Below are 22,253 nucleotides of genomic sequence, written 5' to 3'. Positions count from 1 at the left end.
GCAGGCAAGACGACATGTCAACGCTCTGTAGAGAATGTTGGGTTACAACAGTGGTACGTGGGCGAGTGTCATCATGTTGGAAAACACCCCGTGGAATGCTTTTCATGAATGGCAGCACAACAGGTCGAATCATCAAACTGATATACAGTTTTGCAGTCAGAGTGTGTGGGATAGCCACGAGAGTGTCATACGGAATCGCAGCCCAGTCCATCACTCCAGGTATAGGTTCAGTCTGTCTAGTACTCAGACAGGTTGGGTGCAGGTCCTGAACTGGCCTCCTTCTAACCAGTACAGTGCCATCGCTGGCACCGAGGCAGAACCAAGCTTCCAGCCTACCCTCCAATGAACTCTCGCCTGACAGTACTGAAGTCGCAAATAATGGTGGGCTGTGGTCAGCAGAGTGCACGCTACAGGACGCCTGGCTCGGTGCTGTCCTTGAAGTAATCCATTTGTAACAGATCGTGTGCCACTGTGGCGTCAGCTGCCGGTCAAATATCTGCTGCAGATGCCGTACGATGCGCCAAAGCCATATGCCGAACAAGATGGTCTCCCCTCTCGGTAGCTCCAAGTGGCCACTCGGAGCCGATCTTCTTGCGACCGCTACCAGTCATCACATACAGTTGCTGCATTCCTGGCAAGTGTTTCTGCAGTGTCGTAGAAGGGATATCGTAGCCCTATTACACGACCTCCTTCAAACTCACTCAGGTGCTGACAATAGCATCTTCGTAACCTTAAAGGCATTCTTGAGTAACATCAACTCACCTCGTCCAGTCTCAAAGGTAACTAACGCCCACGACCGTTACTACGTTTATTTAAAGTAAACCTGATTTGGATCCTCCTAATGGCACTAACAGAGCCACTCTTATGCGACTGGTGCAAAATTCATCCTTCAGATGTAGAAATGCGGCTACCAACTTTCGTTTATATCGCACTTCCGTTTATACCCTTTTTGATGTTGCAATTTTTTTCCTTCAATGTATATAACGCCTAAGAGAAACTAAATAGGGAAGCTTAAACTTATCTATATTAGTGATTTAGCGAAAGAGTGAAGTCTGCGGTTTCAGTATTGAAGCAGTCAATGCATTCACCTTATCGTCTAACATACTGAAGTCTGCCTCATATAGGGCATGACCTTGGAACAACACTGTCGCCACAAGCTGTGCAGACTGTCGTTTGACTGCTGGAACGTGCGCATACTACACTACTGGCCATTAAAATTGCTACACCACAAAGATGACGTGCTACAGACGCGAAATTTAACCGGCAGGAAGAAGATGCTGTGATATGCAAATGATTAGCTTCTCAGTGCAATCACACAAGGTTGGCGCCGGTGGCGACACCTACAACGTGCTGACATGAGGGAAGTTTCCAACCGATTTCTCATACACAAACAGCAGTTGACCGGCGTTGCCTGGTGAAACGTTGTTGTAATGCCTCGTGTAAGGAGAAGAAATGCGTACCATCACGTTTCCGACTTTGATAAAGGTCGGGTTGTAGCCTATCGCGATTGCGGATTATCGTATCGCGACATTGCTGCTCGCGTTGGTCGAGATCCAATGACTGTTAGCAGAATATGGAATCGGTGGGTTCAGTAGGGTAATATGGAACGCCGTGCTGGATCCCAACGGCCTCGAATCACTAGCAGTCGAGATGACAGGCATCTTATCCGCATGGCTGTAACGGAAAGTGCAGCCGCGTCTCGATCCCTGAGTCAACAGATGGGGACGTTTGCAAGACAACAACCATCTGCACGAACAGTTCGACGACGTTTGCAGCAGTATGGACTATCAGCTCGGAGACCATGGCTGCGGTTACACTTGACGCTGCATCACAGACAGGAGCGCCTGCGATGGTGTACTCGACGACGAACCTGGGTGCACGAATGGGAAAACGTCATTTTTCGGATGAATCCAGGTTCTACTTACAGCATCACGATGGTCGCATCCGCGTTTGGCGACATCGCACATTGGAAGCGTATATTCGTCATCGCCATACTGGCGTATCACCCGGCCTGATGGTATGGGGTGCCATTCGTTACACGTCTCGATCATCTCTTGTTCGCATTGACGGCACTTTGAACAGTGGACGTTACATTTCAGACGTGTTACGACCCTTGGCTCTACCCTTTATCCGATCCCTGCGAAACCCTACATTTCAGCAGGATAACGCACGACCGCATGTTGCACGTTCTGTACGGGCCTTTCTGGATACAGAAAATGTTCGACTGCTGCCCTGGCCAGCACATTCTGCAGATCTCTCACCAACTGAAAACGTCTGGTCAATGGTGGCCGAGCAACTGGCTCGTCACAATACGCCAGTGACCACTCTTGATAAACTGTGGTATCGTGTTGAAGCTGCATGATCAGCTGTACCTGTACACGCCATCCAAGCTCTGTTTGACTCAATGCCCAGACGTATCAAGGCCGTTATTACGGCCAGAGGTGGTTGTTCTGGGTACTGATTTCTCAGGATCGATGCACCCAAATTGCGTGAAAATGTTATCACATGTCAGTTCTAGTATAATATATTTGTCCAATGAATATCCGTTTATCATCTGCATTTCTTCTTGGAGTAGCAATTTTAATGGCCAGTAGTGCAGATACTGTAGTGGACTGACAAGGCAGCCAGTCCACAGTGACGGGTAACCGAAAGGCACGCGTACACACACGCCGACTGGCGTTAAGTCTGAAACAGGATACGTGATGAAAGCTATAAAGAAAAGAACGGAGCTTCTCGTATACTTAACTTTAATTCATTGTGGTACATTTCTCTTGATAATACAAGTGAGACTCTCTCCAGATATGGTTAATGCGCCTTGCTAGGTCGTAGCCATGGACTTAGGTGAAGGCTATTCTAACTGTCTCTCGGCAATTGAGAGAAAGGCTTCGTACGTGTAGTCGCTAGCAATGTCGTCCCTACAACTGGGGCGAGTGCTTGTACGTCTCTCGAGACCTGCCGTGTGGTGGCGCTCGATCTGCGATCCTGACAGTGGCGACACGCGGGTCCGACGTGTACTAATGGACCGCGGCCGATTTAAGCTACCACCTAGCAAGTGTGGTGTCTGGCGGTGACACCACAGATACTATGTAATCGGACTCCGCAAAAACTCCCTCGAACAATTATCGGTAGCTTTATTGATCACGGAACAGAACCCGGAGAAAAGACATCGCTTGTTGAATCGTTCCGAGCTCGCAATTCAAAATCACATAACACCAAACCGTTATCTCGTAACTATGGACAGCCTAATTACATGCATGGAAGATAAAAAATATGTAAAGCACAATCAAAGAATGATAAAACCAAAAGATATTCACATGAAACACAGCGCACAGCGCCTCTGGTGTCCGGCACGAAGTGTTTGACGGGGCGGTGTTTGTAAACACACGCACACGGCACCAGCGACGCAACACTACGTAACTGCGCGATGTCACCACATCTGCCCCCACGGTGGCGGTAGAGAGTTATTCCAGAAAGCGGCTTGGAAAGAGAACGCTCGTCATTAATCCACGTCTAGTTCCAAGTGCAGGGTGCCGTGCGTTTTTATGGCAGAGTTGTTTGCAGCGGTCAGGCAGAATACTGTGTGTGGTCGGTCGGCGTGCAACATGTTCCGTGAATAACAGAACAAACTGGATCCAGTGTCTATTAAATACACTCCTGGAAATGGAAAAAAGAACACATTGACACCGGTGTGTCAGACCCACCATACTTGCTCCGGACACTGCGAGAGGGCTGTACAAGCAATGATCACACGCACGGCACAGCGGACACACCAGGAACCGCGGTGTTGGCCGTCGAATGGCGCTAGCTGCGCAGCATTTGTGCACCGCCGCCGTCAGTGTCAGCCAGTTTGCCGTGGCATACGGAGCTCCATCGCAGTCTTTAACACTGGTAGCATGCCGCGACAGCGTGGATGTGAACCGTATGTGCAGTTGACGGACTTTGAGCGAGGGCGTATAGTGGGCATGCGGGAGGCCGGGTGGACGTACCGCCGAATTGCTCAACACGTGGGGCGTGAGGTCTCCACAGTACATCGATGTTGTCGCCAGTGGTCGGCGGAAGGTGCACGTGCCCGTCGACCTGGGACCGGACCGCAGCGACGCACGGATGCACGCCAAGACCGTAGGATCCTACGCAGTGCCGTAGGGGACCGCACCGCCACTTCCCAGCAAATTAGGGACACTGTTGCTCCTGGGGTATCGGCGAGGACCATTCGCAACCGTCTCCATGAAGCTGGGCTACGGTCCCGCACACCGTTAGGCCGTCTTCCGCTCACGCCCCAACATCGTGCAGCCCGCCTCCAGTGGTGTCGCGACAGGCGTGAATGGAGGGACGAATGGAGACGTGTCGTCTTCAGCGATGAGAGTCGCTTCTGCCTTGGTGCCAATGATGGTCGTATGCGTGTTTGACGCCGTGCAGGTGAGCGCCACAATCAGGACTGCATACGACCGAGGCACACAGGGCCAACACCCGGCATCATGGTGTGGGGAGCGATCTCCTACACTGGCCGTACACCACTGGTGATCGTCGAGGGGACACTGAATAGTGCACGGTACATCCAAACCGTCATCGAACCCATCGTTCTACCATTCCTAGACCGGCAAGGGAACTTGCTGTTCCAACAGGACAATGCACGTCCGCATTTATCCCGTGCCACCCAACGTGCTCTAGAAGGTGTAAGTCAACTACCCTGGCCAGCAAGATCTCCGGATCTGTCCCCCATTGAGCATGTTTGGGACTGGATGAAGCGTCGTCTCACGCGGTCTGCACGTCCAACTGAGGCGCCAGGTGGAAATGGCATGGCAAGCCGTTCCACAGGACTACATCCAGCATCTCTACGATCGTCTCCATGGGAGAATAGCAGCCTGCATTGCTGCGAAAGGTGGATATACACTGTACTAGTGCCGACATTGTGCATGCTCTGTTGCCTGTGTCTATGTGCCTGTGGTTCTGTCAGTGTGATCATGTGATGTATCTGACCCCAGGAATGTGTCAATAAAGTTTCCCCTTCCTGGGACAATGAATTCACGGTGTTCTTATTTCAATTTCGAGGAGTGTATTTCTAGCCGGAGCGCCGATCACTAACAAACAGGCGCGGAGACACTGACCGGAAATCGGTGGAGGCGCCTACATCCGACCGCCGTTGCCATTTGGGTAAATGGAGGGGGTTGTGCATCTACGCGCTTACTTCTCGTATTTCCGGTGATACCAGCAGAAACCTTGCAGTTCAGGTTCAATTGCGGAAGAGGTCGTCGATGGCCTGCTGCGTAAGCGTCGTCGGTATCAATTCCGGCTTCGGTTGTTGCTCGGGTTTCGTCGAGATAACACTTCGCCGAATTGCTGCGTCAGAATAGGTACGTTGGTTGGCAAGGCATCTTAATCTGCCCGCGAAACAGGTGGCGTCGCGCTAGCGCATTGCGCGGTGATTGCGCTGACAGGAGCCGGTGTCATCGCGTCCTGGATTTTATCTGATAACACTGCTACTCCGTCCGAGGGTGTGTCAGCCTGTGATGTTATGATTGCTTTGACGGGCGGTAGCAAACAACTGCTTCGATGTATGCGCAGTAAGCTGTCCGGAACGGTTACCATGTCTACATTGTTTCTTAGGTGCCGCACGTTTTGCGAAGGCTTTCTGTCTCTGATATCTCCCTAAATGAGAACGTGACTGATTCGCGCTTCCTGAGACGTTGACACTTCTGTTTAAACGAGTCGTAGCTCAAATGGTTCAAATGGCTCTGAGCACTATGGGACTTAACATCTGAGGTCATCAGTCCCCTAGAACATAGAACTACTTAAACCTAACTAACCTAAGGACATCACACACATCCATGCGCGAGGCAGGATTCGAACCTGCGACCGTTGCCGTCACGCGGTTACAGACTCTAGCGCCAAGAACCGCCCGGCCACTCCGGCCGGCGGGTCGTAGCAGTTAGCTTCTAGTAGCGAGATAAATATATGTTGCACTTCCGCGGCACACTGGTGGCCTAATTGATTTACTACCCGCGCAAACTTGGTGGCGTCCGCCGAAATTTCAGAACAGAAGAGAACTTGCCTCCACCTGCACAAACCATGAAGCTAGAATGTGTCATGGTAATCTTACAGCCAGTCGTGACATGGCGAATTCAGCACTAGTCATTTTACAAATATCTTTCCAACGATACTATGCAGGTAAATTACGCCGGCATCACCACTTTGTTGACACAAGGTTGCAGATTGTCATTCGACTATGAGAACCTGTATGTAGATGATACGATGGAAATACACTACAAAAAACCTCCCTCGAACAATTAACGGTAGCTTTATTGATCGCAGCCACAGGAGACGGCGAAAAATACGCTGCTTCTTCAGTTGTTCCGAGCTTGCGACTCAAAATCACAGGGGAGGGAACAAAACATCAGTGTTATCTCGTAATTATGCACAAAGTAATTACACGCTTGGAAGATACAAAACATATAAAGCATAATCAAAGAATAACAACACTAAAACACATATACATAAAACACGGCGCCTCTGGTGTCTAGCGCGAAATGTTTGACGGCGCGGTGTTTGTAAGCACGCGTCACACAACACTACTTACCTGCGCGATGTCGTCACAAACACCATTAGGAAAAGCGTCCATCTGATTACTTAACAGGGCACGTCGTTTAACACAAAATGTTTTGATAATCTATCTTATAAAGTAAAGATGTTAAAACTCAATGTATAGCAATCTGAAAAGGTGGAAAATACTTGTTTGACATGCATTTATCTGCATAACTATCTTAGTCCAACTGCGTCATAAATGAGCATCTGCAAAGCACCTTTGATTCTGAAGATATGGATAGTAATTACAACCTAGGATAAAGGAAGAAAATTCGTTACTACAGCTAAAAATTATTTTCAGAATAATTAATTTCGTTACTTTTTTTATCCCCAAAGGGAGAATAAAAGTTGGAACTTTATGGGTGGTCATTTCAAGATGTCAATTCTTTCAGTATCTCACTTTTATACTAGCAGTAAGCTTTGATAAGTAATCAAAACTTCCTCGGTCCACTGTTCGAACCCTGCCACCGCTTAAATTTTGAATAAAATTTATTAGCATTTGCGACGGAAGACTTGCGGGGTAAGAAGTCACCCTCATTCTGCCGACGGCTTTATCAAAGAGGGCAGTGGAGCGGACAGAGGTTCAGAGCACTCTGTTCCGCTAAAGGAGGAAGAATCAGCAATGATCAACGTCATAAGGATGCAGAAGGCAACGGAAACCACTGCGTTAAAGTCACATAATGTGCAGCCACAGGACATGTTCCCTGTAACTGAAAAAATGTCATCATGATCTCTTAATTGGCGAAAGATTCCGGAATAGTCCCCCATTCGGATTCTCTAATGGGGACTGCCAAGGCAGAGGTGACCACGAGAAAAGAACTGCATAACCAATGAAAGGATACCGTTCTAAGAGTCGGGCCGTGGAATGTCGGAAGTATGAATGTGGTACGGAAGCTAGAAAATCTGAAAAGGGATATTGAAAGGCTCAGTCTAGATATAGTGCGGGTCAATGAAGTGAAATGTACAGAAGAGAAGGATTTCTGGTCAAATGAATGAAGGATAAAATTAACTGCAGCGGAAAATTGTATACAGAGAGTAGGTTTCATTATGAATAGGAAGGTAGGGCGGAGAGTGAGTTAGTAGTAGTAGTAGTAATAGCCTTATTGATCCTAGATCTCTTTTTACAAGGATATAGGACATGCCAAAGTATTTACAAATTTAGATCAATTTAAAATAAGCTAATTCGTATACACATATATTTACAGACTTCTAGTTAGAGACAATCATTAGGTTTACTCCTGGTATACAATACTTCTTTTACAAATAACTTATTAAATAATGTAATGCCACATTGTTCACTCTTATCTCACTATCCATCACTGCAAACACTATACACACATTGTTTCATAACACTTCACTCACCACACACACACACACACACACACACACACACACACACACACACACACACACACACACACACACTGGTGATCTCTGGGCTATCTACATTTAATTTAACATTGTCATTTTTCGTCTTCAAACTGAAATTCATGACATTAGTTTTCTTTATGTTCAATGTCACTTTATTACTTATTGACCAATCATAAACTTCCTTGAGAGTTTCATTTGCTTTCTCGGCAAGGAGTTCTCTTGTTTTCTCAATGAATATAATATTGCTGTCATCAGCGAAGAGGATTTTTTCACCATGAATAACACTATTGGGAAAGTCATTGATGCATATCAGGAACAGTATTGATCCTAATATGCTGCTGTCAACAGTTGAGTGGTAGTGTTGTTCTCGTCAGAATCGACAGCAAACAAGCACCAACAACAATAGTTGAGGAATACATGCCGACGTCGCAAACTGAAGATGAAAAGATAGAGAAAGTATATGACATTATTGAACGGGTAATTCAGTGAGTAAAGGGAGATGAAAATCTAAAAGTCATGGGGGACGTGAAAGCGGTTCTGTGAGAAGGAGCAGAAGAAAGGACTACAGGAGAATATGGGGTTGGTACTAAGAATGACAAACGAGAAAGACTAATTGAGTGCTGCAATAAATTTCAGCTAGTAATAGCGAATATTCTGCTCAAGAATCAACATGAGGAGTTGGTATACGAGTACTCGGAAAAGGCCAGATGATATGGGAAGATTTCAGTTAGATTACTTCATGATTAAGGCAGAGATTCTGAAATCAAATACTCGATTTTAAGGCTTACCCAGCAACAGATATAGATTCATATCACAATTTAGTAGTGTTCAAGAATAGGCTGAAGTTTGAGAGACTATTCAAGAAGAATCAATGATCAAAGTAAGTACTAAGGAATGAAGAGATACCTCTGAAGTTCTCTAAGGCTATAGATGCTGCGATAAGGAATAGCTCAGTAGGCAATTCAGTTGAAGAGTAATGGACACATCTAAAAAGGGCAATAACACAAGTTTGAAAGAAAAACATAGGTACAGAGAAGGAAACTGCCATGAAACCATGGGTAATAGAAGAAATATTTCAGTTGATCGATGAACAAAGGCAGTACAAACGTGGTCAGGGAATTCAGGAATACAGAAAGACAAGTAGCTTAGGAATGAAATAAATAGGTAGTGCAGGGAAGCTAAGGTGAAATTGCTGCATGGAAAGTGTGAAGAAATCTTAAAAGTAATAATAGTCTTAAGAACTAACTCAGCATATAGAAAAGTCAAGACAACCTTCGGCGAAATTAAAAGCACAGGTGGTGACATTAAGAGTGCAACGTTAATTCTACTGTTAAATGCAGAGGAAAGCGCGAATATGTGGAAAGAGTACACTGAAGGCCTCTATGTGGAGGAAGACTTGACTGATGTGATAAAAGAAGAAATGGGTGTGGATATAGAAGAGGTAGAGGATCCGGTATCAGAATCAGAAATTGAAAGATCTTTGGCAGACTTAAGATCAAATAAGAAGGAAGGGAGAGTCAACATTCCATCAGAATTTCTAAAATCATTGAGGGGAAGTGGCAACAACACGACTGTCTACCTTAACGTGTAGAATGTGTGAAACAGGTGATATAGCACCTGAATTTCGGAAAAATGTCATCCACACAATTCCGAAGACTGCAAGAGCTCACATGTGCGACAATTACGGTACAATCAGCTTAACATCTCATGTATCCAAGTTGCTGACAAGATAGTATACAAAATAATGGAAAAGAAAATTGAGTATGTATTAGGTGACGATCAGTTCAGCTTTAGGAAAGGTAAAGGCATCAGAGTGACAGTTCTGACGTTGCGATTCATAGTGGAAGCAAAACTAAAGAAAAATCGAGCCCGCCCGGTTAGCCGTTCGGTCTAACGCACATCTCTCCTGGCGGGAAGGCGTGCTGGTCACCGGCATGAATCCACCCGGTGTCGAGGTCCGGTGTGCCGGCCAGTCTGTACATGGTTTTTAAGGCGGTTTCCCATCTGCCTCGGCGAATGCGGCCTGGTTCCCGTTATTTCGCCTCAGTTACAATATGTCGGCGACTGCTGCGCAAACACTTTCTCCACGTACGCGTACACCATAATTACACTACCATGCAAACATTGTGGTTACACTCGTCTGGTGTGAGGCATTCCCGGAGAGGGGTCCACTGGAGGCCGAACCGCACAATAACCCTGGGTTCGGCGTGGGGCGGCGGTGGGGTGAGGGGACTGCTGTAGTCCGTTGTGGGGTTGGATACCACTGCGGGGGGGACGAAGCCTCTCCGTCGTTTCCAGGTCCCCAGTTCCATACAATACAATGCAATGCAAAGAAAAATCAAGGCACGTTCACAGGATTTGCCGACCTGGAAAAAGCATTTGACAATAACAAATGGTGCAAGGTGTTCGAAATTCTGCGAAAAATAGGGGTAGGCTATAGGAAAAGACGGGTATTATACAACTAGTACGACAGGCAAGAAGAAATAATAAAGAGTGGAAGACAGAGAACGAAGTGCTCGGATTAAAAAGTGTGTAAGACAGTGATGTAGTCTTTCGCCCCTACTGTGCAACCTATACATCGAAGAAGCAATGATAGGAATAAAAGAAAGGTTCAAGAGTGGAATTAAAATTCAAGGTGAAAGAATATCAATGAAAAGATTCTCTGAAAACATTGCTGTCCTTAGTAAAAGTCAAGAAGAATTACAGGATTTGCTGAATGGAATGAACAGTCTATTTATTTATTTTGGTCCATCAGTCTTCTGACTGGTTTGATGCGGCCCGCCACGAATTCCTCTCCTGTCCCAACCCCTTCATCTCAGAGTAATGAGTACAGAATATGGACTGTAAGTAAATCGAAGAAAGATAATGAGAAGTAGGAGAAATGAGAACTGCGAGAAACTTTGCATTAGGATAGACAGTCACGAAGTAGATGTAGTTAAGAAATTGTTACCTCGGCAGCAAAATAACTCATGACGGATGGAGCAAAGAGAGATCAAGATTAGACTAGCACTGGCAAAAAGAGCATTTCTGGCCAAGAGAAGTCTAGTAGTATCAAACACTGGCCTTAATTTGAGGAAGATACGTATGAAAATGTACGTTTGGAGCACAGCATTGTATGGTAGTGAAACATGGACTGTAGGGAAACGGAACTGATGAAATTAGAAGCATTTGAGATGTAAGGATGTTGAACATTAGATGGATTGATAATGTACGCAATCAGGAGATTCTCCACAGAATCGGTGAGAACAGAAATATATGAAGAGACAGTATGGTAGATCTGTTAAGATATCAGGGAATAACTTCCATGGTACTAGGGAGAGATAAAGATAGGAATATATCCAGAAAATAATTGAGGGCGCAACTGCTACCCTGAGATGAAGAGGTTGGCACAGAAGAAGAATTCGTGGCGGACACCATCAGAGCAGTCAGAAGACTGAATATTATTGTTGTTATCAGTGCAGCTGGCACGCAGATTTTTCGCTAGAAGAACCAACAAGGCAGTTCTTTTATCTATATTTTATAACTTGTATTATCAGAGCCCATAAGCGGAGATCACTGGACAGCTTTATCAGTGTGGATGAGCTGTGAATGTTTTCCAACATGTTTACACTAGCAAGTGCACAGAAAACTTTCCTACTGTATCTGCACATTGTTCTGCGGCATAGACCATCATTCGAGATTTAAGAATACCTTTGCATTGGAATCCTTCTCAGTTTGCACTAAATTTAGAGTTTGACTTCCTTTGTTGCAGGTGCGTGCTACCATGGCTGCGGATTTTCCATCACCCTCTTTGCTGGCGCTTTCCGTGGCGAACAACGAGTTTACGCCAGAACTCTATGCGGTTAGTTTCACATAACATAACCGTAATCTATTTTTCTTACATTATCTCTGATTTTACCTACAATCGTCGCACTTTCTGTCCTAATTTTAACTCATTATTGTGGTCTGGTATAGAGACAAGTATAATATACACGACATCAGTTTGGAAGTGAGTTTGGTGTAAGAAATGACGAGGAAAATATTGGGCGTTAGGGATCCGAGGCAGTAGAGAGCGTCGTCTTTCCCATAAATTTTTCGACTTTATTGCCATGTAAAAATTGTAGATCTTTGAGAAATACAGCTTGACAGCAATGCGTGTTGAAATCAGGAACTTCAGTTTCCGAGGGGCCACAAGCAAAGCCGTCGTCACACGGGAAGAGGCAGCTTACGTGACGTGGGCAGGGACGAGAAATCTTGCGACTTCTCGAGAAACAGCGCAGTTGGCACACGGGACGCGCTGTTTAACTAGATTGATTTGCGCTTTGAGCACTATCTAGCGGCAGTTTTCGGCTTTATTTGGCTGACAAAGCACACAGTTTCCATACCAAAATATAGCTGCATTAACTCTGTTGGCGATCGTCGAAGACGTGAGGCGAAAATTGCGAAGAAGATTTTGGACTCGTCGATGGCTTCAATAGCGAATTCCTGGTAGAGAAACACTACGTAATGCTACACAACGATCTGAGGTATATACTAGTAGAAGTTATTCGGTAAATCAATTGAATGCTCATCCCATTTCCTGTTTTAAATTGAACATGGCTAAGGTTAGAGTAGCATGGAGAGCTGCATCAAACCAGTGTCAGGACTGAAGACAACAACAACAACATGGCTAAGGTGTAGTGTCTAATGTCAGTTTGTGCATGTACAATATCCATACTCTCGATGTTACATTGACTACCAACTCTGAAATAACGAACTTCATCACATATTTACAGAATGAGATTTTCACTCTGCAGCGGTGTGTGCGCTGATATGAAACTTCCTGGCAGATTAAAACTGTGTCCCCGACCGAGACTCGAACTCGGGATCTTTGCCTTTCGCGGGCAAGTGCTCTGCCATCTGAGCTACCGAAGCACGACTCACGCCCGGTACTCACAGCTTTACTTCTGCCAGTACCTCGCCTCCTACCTTCCAAACTTCACAGAAGCTCTCCTGCGAGCTCCTGGTAGAGCACTTGCCCGCGAAAGGCAAAGATCCCGAGTTCGAGTCTCGGTCGGGCACACAGTTTTAATCTGCCAGGAAGTTTCATCACATATGTTTCAAAATCGAGTTTCGTTGCCTAATTTCATTCGAATGGAAGAGGAGATTATTTTGAAGCTGCTCGCAATCACTGAAAAATACATTTGCTGGCAAGATACAAACGTGAGGCTGTCCATAAACCCAGAGATAGGTATATATATTTTATACAAAGTTTATTTATTTATTTAAAAGTCACGTTTCGTAGAACCAAATTGAGGAGCAAATCTCCAAGGTCATGGAACGTGTCTGTACATGAAATTAAAACATAAGAGTAATAACAGATAAAAATAAATGTTCATGAACCCGAAATAAGTCAGTCCATAAGTTTAAGTAAACGCAGTCAACAATACAATAAGAATCAGCTTAATTTTTCAAGGTACTCCTCGACAGAATAGAAGGAGTGACTCATGAGGAACCTCTTCAGTTCCGATTTGAAAGCGCGTGGATTACTGCTATGATTTTTAAATTCGAGTGGTAGCTTATTGAAAATGGATGCAGCAGTATACTACGCACCTCTTTGCACAAGAGTTAAGGAAGTCCGATCCAAATGCAGGTTTGATTTCTGCCGAGTATTAACCGAGTGAAAGCTGCTTATTCTTGGGAATAAGCTAATATTGGAAACAAGAAATGACAGTAAGGAATATATATATATTTAGAGGCCAATGTCAAAACACTCAGATTCGTGAACAGAGGTCGACAAGAGGTTCGTGAACTTAGACCACTTATTTTCCGAACCGCCCGTATCTGAGCCAAAAGTATCCTTTTAGAATGTGAAGAGTTACCCCAAAATGCAATACCATACGATATAAGCCAATGAAAATAAGCAAAGTAGACTAATTTTCGTGCCGAACGATCACTCACTTCTGACACCGTCCGAATAGTAAAAATGGCAATGTTAAGTCTCTGAACAAGATCCGGAACGTGGGCTTTCCACGACAGCTTTCTATCTATCTGAGCACCTAGAAATTTGAACTGTTCAGTTTCACTAATCATATGCCCATTCTGCGAAGTTAAAACGCCAGGTTTTGTTGAATTGTGTGTTAGAAACTATAAAAACTAAGTCTTACTGTGATTTATTGTTAGTTTATTTTCTACAAGCCATGAACTTAGGTAATGTACTGCACTATTTGAAACTGAGGCAATGTTGCACACAACATCCTTCACTACCAACTAGTGTCATCAGCAAACAGAAATATTTTAGAGTTACCTGTAATACTAGAGGGCATATCATTTATATAAATAAGGAAAAGGAGTGGCCTAAACACTGATCCCTGGGGCACCCCCCACTTGACAGTACCCAAGTCAGACCCCACATCATAGCCGTTATCAACGATGTGAATAATGACCTTTTGCTACCCGTTGCTAAAGTAAGAGGTGAACAAATTGTGAGCTACTCCTTGTATTCTGTAATGGTCCAACTTCTGGAGCAATATTTTGTGATCAACACAATCAAATGCCTTAGTTAAATAAAAAAAATGCCAAGCGTTCGAAACCTTTGTTTAGCCCAACCAGTACCTCACAGAGGAAAGAGAATATAGCATTTTCAATTGTTAAACTACTTCTAAAGCCGAACCGTACATTTGATAGCAAATCGTGTGCTGTAAAACGATAAATTATCCTTACATACACAGCCTTTTCAATAACTTTTGCAAACACTGATGGCAAAGAAATGGGTCTAAAATTATCTACGTTATCCCTTTCTCCCTTTTTATTAAGTGGGTTTACTACTGAGTACTTTAATCGCTCAGGAAACTGATCATTACCAAAGGAAAAATTACAAATATGGCTAAATAAAGGGCTAACATGTGCAGCACAGTACTTTAATATTCTGCTAGTCTCTCCATCATAACCACGAGAGTCCTTAGTCTTAGTGATTTAATTATTGACTCCAGCATTTGCCAAGAAAATTATATGATTTCCTGTAGAAACTAAATTTTTATTTAATTAACCAGCAATGCTCAGAAAATGATTGTTAAATACTGTACATATAACTGATTTATCTGTAACAGAAACATTTTTACTGCAAACTGACTTTATATCATCGACCTTGACCTGCTGACCAGACACTTCCTTCACGAATGACCATATAGCTTTAATTTTATCCTGTGAATTAGCTATTCTATTTGCATACCACATACTCTTTGCCTTCCTAATAACATTTTTAAGCACCTTACAATAGTGTCAGTTATGGGCTGCTGTAGCTTGATTGTGACTACTTCTAACATTCTGATATAATTCCCTCTTTGTTCTACAAGCTATCCTTGTCCCACTAGTCAGCCACCCGGGCTGCCCATTACTGCTAGTACCCGTTTAGAACGTTCTAATGGAAAGCAACTCTCAAAGAGCATTAGAAATGTGTTAAGGAAAGCATTGTATTTATCATCTATGTTATCGGCACTATAAACATCCTGCCACTCTTGTTCCTTGACAAGGTTCAAAAAACTCTCTATTGCTGTTGGGTTAACTTTCCTACGTAGTTCATAACAGCAATACTTCCAGTGTGTTACTTGTGTTTACTTTCTTATATAAACTGACATCACGTTAAGATTTCTAGTCACTGATGAAACATTCGAGTAGGTGGCCTTTGCAACAAGAACTGCGGAAAATACGTTAGTTATAATAAATTACATCGATTTTGAGATAGCACTTTTATAATATGAATAAGAAAGACCCAAAATCTTTTAGAAAACAAAAAGTGCAAAATAATTATGGAAAGAGGTGGACACGAATGTGCAGTAGCATTGAAACTATATCGCAGCACACAAGTTACAACACTACAAACATCAACTACAGGAGGCCTTTACCTGTCGACATTTAGTTTCCTATCATTTTACTTCAGCAATTCGTAGCTAGAATGACCCGTTTTCATGAGATCCCCTTATACTGATGTTTTGAAACAGCTTATGTATACATACCACATACTCTATGCTGAAGTTAACCTACCATAGACGTAGCTTAACTCTGTGCAATATGGCGACTCCGTTCTGCCTGAGGCGCGAAAAAGATGCCGCATCACGGTCCGCATTGTAGTGGAACGTCGAACTCCACGATGGGACGTCACCAGTCCCTCGTAGACGTCCTGTGAGGAGAAGACTTAATTCTGCTTAACGTAGCACGAGTGCATCCCCCTCTCCTCCCTCCCATCACAACAGTGCACACATACACTAGGTCTGAACAAAATAGCCATTTTACGTAGGTGGTACTGTATCACCTATAATGATTTCCATCGAGACTTAAGGGGAGTTAGAACGGAAAAAACTTGTTTTCACATTTTCGGATTTTTATCTCATTATGAAATTTGCAATTTTTCGAATAAAATGATATATCACTTATAAACTCACATGGTAAGTATTTTATTTTACTTTCTTAAATATTATCTACACCGGTTGAAAATGTTAAAATTTGTACATGCCTTACTTCACGCTCTAATAAAATCGGTAATTTTTTATATAGAAGGCTGTGGATTGCTGTATTAAATTACGTTAAGGTTAAATAACGTGTTTGTATCGGTAGTACTGTCAGTATAGTATCCATTCATAGTATATACACGCGTTGTACGTCGAAGTGCTAACGTTTTGCCGAGGAAAAGTGACGAATAGATTGGTAAATCTCGGAAAAAGTAAAGTATGACGCCAAAACGAAGTGTTTTTAAGAAATGTGGGTTTCATGGTAATAGATTCACGAATAAAGGGAAACATTTTGTTCAACATGTGGCGTGTGAAGTTACAGACAATGAAATGCAGGCAAACACGTCAGTATCTAGAGGAACATCCATTAGTGCTTAAAAAATGGTTCAAATGGCTCTGAGCACTATGGAACTTAACATCTGAAGTCATCAGTCCCCTAGACTTAGAACTATTTAAATCTAACTAACCTAAGTACATCACACACATCCATGCCCGAGGCAGGATTCGAACCTGCGACTGTAGCAGCAGCGAGGTTCCGGACTGAAGCGCCTAGAACCGCTCGGTTCATAGTGGCCGGCTCATTAGTGCTTCGAAGATTAAAATAAAACGTTGTGATACACAGTTTTCTCAAAACTAAAGTGATGTAAATGGTAGGTTAGGTTATATTCTGTTAGATTTACACATCCTAACAGAGGTGTTAGGTGAACGTGTGTGTTGCAAAATATGTGGAGGGCCAGTTAGTTTACATGAAGACAGTGAGGTATCAAATGGACTAGCCAGGAAACGTGTCATTAATTGTACCAGTTGCAAATATACTCATTGATTTTGGAATTCTGATAAGTGTAAAGATAATTATTTTAAAGTAAATGTTAGGTGGTTTTATGGATTGAGAGCTATTGGCAAAGGACACACTGCAGCAGAAACAATGTGTGCTATGATGAATATGCCATGCGCACCTTGTAAAATCGACAAGTATGCAGGATTTATTGGAGCTGCTGTGAAATCTGTTGGATGTGAGTCAATGAAGGGTGCTGCAAACGAAGCTGTTGAAATAAATGACGGTATGACTGACATACCAGTAGCTTTTGATGCCACTTGGCAGAAGTGCAGCTACAGTTCTAAAAATTCTGTTCTACGGTGACCAGTGTGGATACTGGAAAGGTAATAGATTACAGATTTTAACCAAACATTGTTATAAGTGTAAATCAGGGAATGAAGAAGGACATATCTATGATAGAAATTATGAAGGAACAAATGGTACTGTAATATGGAGGCCTCTGCAGCTATTGATCTGTGAACGAAAGGGGAGTGTGTTACACTAAGTTCCTCAGTGATGGAGACTCAAAAGCATGTAACACTGTAGCAGCCGCTAAGCCTTACAGTGAGATTATCATAAAAGTGGAATATGTTGCTCATGTCCAGGGTGAGGAAGTTGAAACAAAGATTGAGAGACAAGAAACTTTCTGATGGTAAAACCATAAGAGGCAGGCTGACAGACAAAATGATTGATGGACTACACAGTATTATGGGATGGCCATTAGAAATAATACTGAGGATTTGTTGAAAAGCAAGCAGGCAGTATGGGCTACCTTCTTCCTCATACTTTCAACTGATGAAAGACCAGTACACCACCTTTGCCCTCCTGGACCTGATTTATGGTGCAATTACCGCAATGCCCAGTACTTGTACAGTTCATACAGCCATAAACATTCCATCCCAGTAGCAGTCATGAATATCATAGAACCTATTTACTGAGACCTGGCAAATCCTGATTAACTGAAGAAGTGTCTGCATGGTCAGACCCAAAATCCCAATGAGTCGTCCAATAATCTTGTTGTTGTTGTTGTGGTCTTCAGTCCTGAGACTGGTTTGATGCAGCTCTCCATGCTACTCTATCCTGTGCAAGCTTCTTCATCTCCAAGTACCTCCTGCAGCCTACATCCTTCTGAATCTGCTTAGTGTATTCATCTCTTGGTCTCCCTCTACGATTTTTACCGTCCACGCTGCCCTCCAATACTAAATTGGTGATCCCTCGATGCCTCGGAATATGTCCTACCAACCGATCCCTTCTTCTAGTCAAGTTGTGCCACAAGCTCCTCCCCAATTCTATTCAATACCTCCTCATTAGTTATGTGATCAACCCATCTAATCTTCAGCATTCTTCTGTAGCACCACATTTCGAAAGCTTCTATTCTCTTCTTGTCTAAACTATTTATCGATCACGTTTCACTTCCATACATGGCTACACTCCATACAAATTCTTTCAGAAACGATTTCCTGACATTTAAATCTATACTCGATGTTAACAAATTTTTCTTTTTCAGAAACGCTTTCCTTGCCATTGACAGTCTACATTTTATATCCTCTCTACTTCGACCATCATCAGCTATTTTGCTCCCCAAATAGCAAAACTCCTTTACTACCTTAAGTGTCTCATTTCCTAATCTAATTCCCTCAGCATCACCTAACTTAATTCGCCTACACTCCATTATCCTCGTTTTGCTTTTGTTGATGTTCATCTTATATCCTCCTTTCAAGACACTGTCCATTCCATTCAACTGCTCTTCCAAGTCCTTTGCTGTCTCTGACAGAATTACAATGTCATCGGCGAACCTCAAAGTTTTTATTTCTTCTCCATGGATTTTAACACCCACTCCGAATGTTTCTTTTGTTTCCTTTACTTCTTGCTCAATATACAGATTGAATAACATCAGGGAGAGGCTACAACCCTGTCTCACTCCCTTCCCAACCACTGCTTCCCTTTCATACCCCTCGACTCTTATAACTGCCATCTGTTTTCTGTACAAATTGTAAATAGCCTTTCACTCCCTGTATTTTACCCCTGCCACCTTCAGAATTTGAAAGAGACTATTCCAATCAACATTGTCAAAAGCTTTCTCTAAGTCTAGAAATGCTAGAAACATAGGTTTGCCTTTCCTTAATCTTTCTTCTAAGATAAGTCGTAGGGTCAGTATTGCCTCACGTGTTCCAACATTTCTACGGAATCCAAACTTATTGTGGTGTCACCGCCAGACACCACACTTGCTAGGTGGTAGCTTTTAAATCGGCCGCGGTCCGGTAGTATACGTCGGACCCGCGTGTCGCCACTGTCAGTGATAGCAGACCGCGCGCCACCACACGGCAGGTCTAGAGAGACGTCCTGGCACTCGCCCCTGTTGTACAGCCGACTTTGCTAGCGATGCTACACTGACGAAGACTCTCTCATTTGCCGAGAAGATAGTTAGCATAGCCTTCAGCTAAGTCAATTGCTACGACCTAGCAAGGCGCCGTATTCAATTGATATTTTTTATATGAAGCATGTATCATCAAGAGCGATGTTCTACAATTATGGATTAAAGTTAAGTATTCCAGAAGCTACGTACTTTTCTTTGTAGCATTCATTACGTATCCTGTTTCAGACCTCACGCCAGCCTGCGTGAGTTTAAGCGCGTGCCTTTCGGCTTCCTCTCATTGTGTCTAGGCTGTCTTGTCTAGGCACAGCACTTATCTTCCCCGAGTCGGCTTCTATCAGTTTTTCCATTCGTCTGTAAAGAATTCGCGTTAGTACTTTGCAGCTGTGACTTATTAAACTGATAGTTCGGTAATTTTCACATCTATCAACACCTGCGTTCTTTGGGATTGGAATTATTGTATTCTTCTTGAAGTCTGAGGGTACTTCGCCTGTCTCATACATCTTGCTCAACAGATGGTACAGTTTTGTCAGGACTGGCTCTTCCAAGGCTGTCAGTAGTTCTAATGGAATGTTGTCTACTCCGGGGGCTTTTCTTATGTGGACTCATTTACCAAAAAATGTTTTTGTTGGAATGAAGACACTACAGTGGGGGTTAGTGATGCTGTTATTGTTTTTAATGATGGGAACAATGTTAGTGTGAAAATGCTACAGCATACGGGAATTAATCCAGGAGCAAATTGCATCAGAGAACTTGAACGGATGGACAAGGTTCGCATTGATAAAGTAGAGTATGCAGCACAATTGGCACTAAGAGGTCCAGAAAGAAGAAAAGAAGAAAAAACTTGGAAAAAGATCAAGATATACAGTATGATGCGGGGTGCTTCTGAGTGACTAAAAATAAAAAATTAAGCATATATTAAGTGAGTTTCAGTCTTTTGGAACTTTGGAAGCCGTTCCTGAAAATTTACATTTTCCCTAAATATCAGAAACCAATTCGAGTAGAGTATTCAAATTTTCAGGGAGTAATAACATACATATCCTCAGTTTACTGAACTAAAAGAAGAACATAATGTTCTGTATAAATAAAATTATTTAGGATAACGTACAAAAAAGTACACAAAATTTTAACTATGTAATTAAAAAATTGTATTTCCGAAAGCAGTTGCTGAAATGCAATTATTGTAATTCATTAGACTCGGAACATACTTTAATGTCCTGTAAAAGTTTCATGTCAATGGTTACAGTGGTTCCAGAAATACAGGGAAGCCAAGTCACTAAATTTAACATTGTCGGTATAGGGCGTTCCAACTCCCCTTACAACCTCTTCACTTTGTTACTTAACCTTTCAGTCGCATAGCAGCTATCCAACAGCTACCTGCAGTTAAAGGCATTTCCGTTTCGTTTCCATTTCCTTGTTTGTCTGAATCTTTCCACGTAAACGATACAACGGTTGCCTAAGTAAGACCTTAGCCGATTATTTCCTCGTCCTTATCCAAATGAGTTACTATTCAGTTTTCCCGACCCAGTTATACATGTAACGTCGGATCCTAACGGAAGGGCTACGTTCCTTACAAATAACGTGCTTTTCTCTGGACTACACCCAACCTTACCTCCCATTTGTAAAAAAAGATAAAGAACTATTCTTCGCGATGAAGGCTAGATAGTATCAAAAAGGCGACGACAATATGATACTGATTTGCACGGCATTTTGTATCCTATCTACTTCCATAACTGTCAATTACTATGCTGCCCAAAAGCAAAACTCATCGACTACTTCTAATGTCTCATTTTCTAAGTCTTGTTACTTATTTATGCGAGTCTTGCGGTCTGTAGGAAGAAAGGAAATTTCCTGTAGTGTAGCAACATATTTTTTATTTTCCCATATCGACAGTATCAGATATCATCAGTTACCAGTTCTCGTAGCAACCATGAGTATTATATTTTGACACTAACATTACTTATTATTCTTCTACGCCAGCTACTACCTACCCCCACCTCGACTTCATTCCTGACGGTATATTGACACCATATGTTCAATAATGCTGACAAGAATTTTCTACGATGTTCACAGTTATGCTTACAGATGACTCCATCGTACTCAGTTCATACAGCCGGTTGGCGGAGTTGGTGAAGGAGGAAAGCCTCGCTCACTTTGTAGTTTCGTTCCCAGAACCGATCGCGGTCCTCTGGTTTGGAGCCGAGTGGAAGGCTTAAACTAGAGGCTCACACGATTCTGCGGAGATCTGGGGTGCAAATTGCTCGACCTCCGCTATCGGGTGGAGAAATGTAGGGTCCCCCTGAATAGGTCAGGCGTGCACTACACGCCGGAAGCGGCTACAAGGGTAGCGGAGTACGTGTGGAGTGCACATGGGGGTTTTTTAGGTTAGAGAATTCCCTCCCTAGGCCCAACAAGACGCCTCCTGAGACGCGGCAAGGTAGGAGTAGGCAAAATGCAACAGGGAATAACAATATTAATGTGCTAATAGTAAACTGCAGGAGCGTCTATAGAAAGGTCCCAGAACTGCTCTCATTAATAAACGGTCACAATGCCCACATAGTACTAGGGATGGAAAGTTGGCTGAAACCAGATGTAAATAGTAATGAAATTCTAAACTCAGATTGGAATGTATACCGCAGAGGCAGGC

At 43.3% G+C, this 22,253-nt stretch overlaps 1 protein-coding gene across 1 annotated transcript in view; it reads left to right on the top strand.

Moving 5' to 3' along the window:
- The window catches only part of LOC126234273 (serpin B8-like), a 122,517-nt gene that overhangs the window by 26,238 nt on the left and 74,026 nt on the right, over nt 1–22,253 (top strand). Inside the window, exon 2 of the mRNA XM_049942964.1 lies at nt 11,702–11,791. Coding sequence (XP_049798921.1) covers nt 11,714–11,791 — 78 coding nt within the window. The 5' untranslated portion in view covers nt 11,702–11,713. The remainder of the gene's footprint in view (nt 1–11,701; nt 11,792–22,253) is intronic.

Source organism: Schistocerca nitens, chromosome 2 (genome assembly GCF_023898315.1).
Source record: "Schistocerca nitens isolate TAMUIC-IGC-003100 chromosome 2, iqSchNite1.1, whole genome shotgun sequence".
Lineage (NCBI taxonomy): Eukaryota > Metazoa > Arthropoda > Insecta > Orthoptera > Acrididae > Schistocerca > Schistocerca nitens.
The sequence above is the reverse complement of the archived record's forward strand: the minus strand, read 5'-3'. Positions and strand labels throughout refer to the sequence as shown.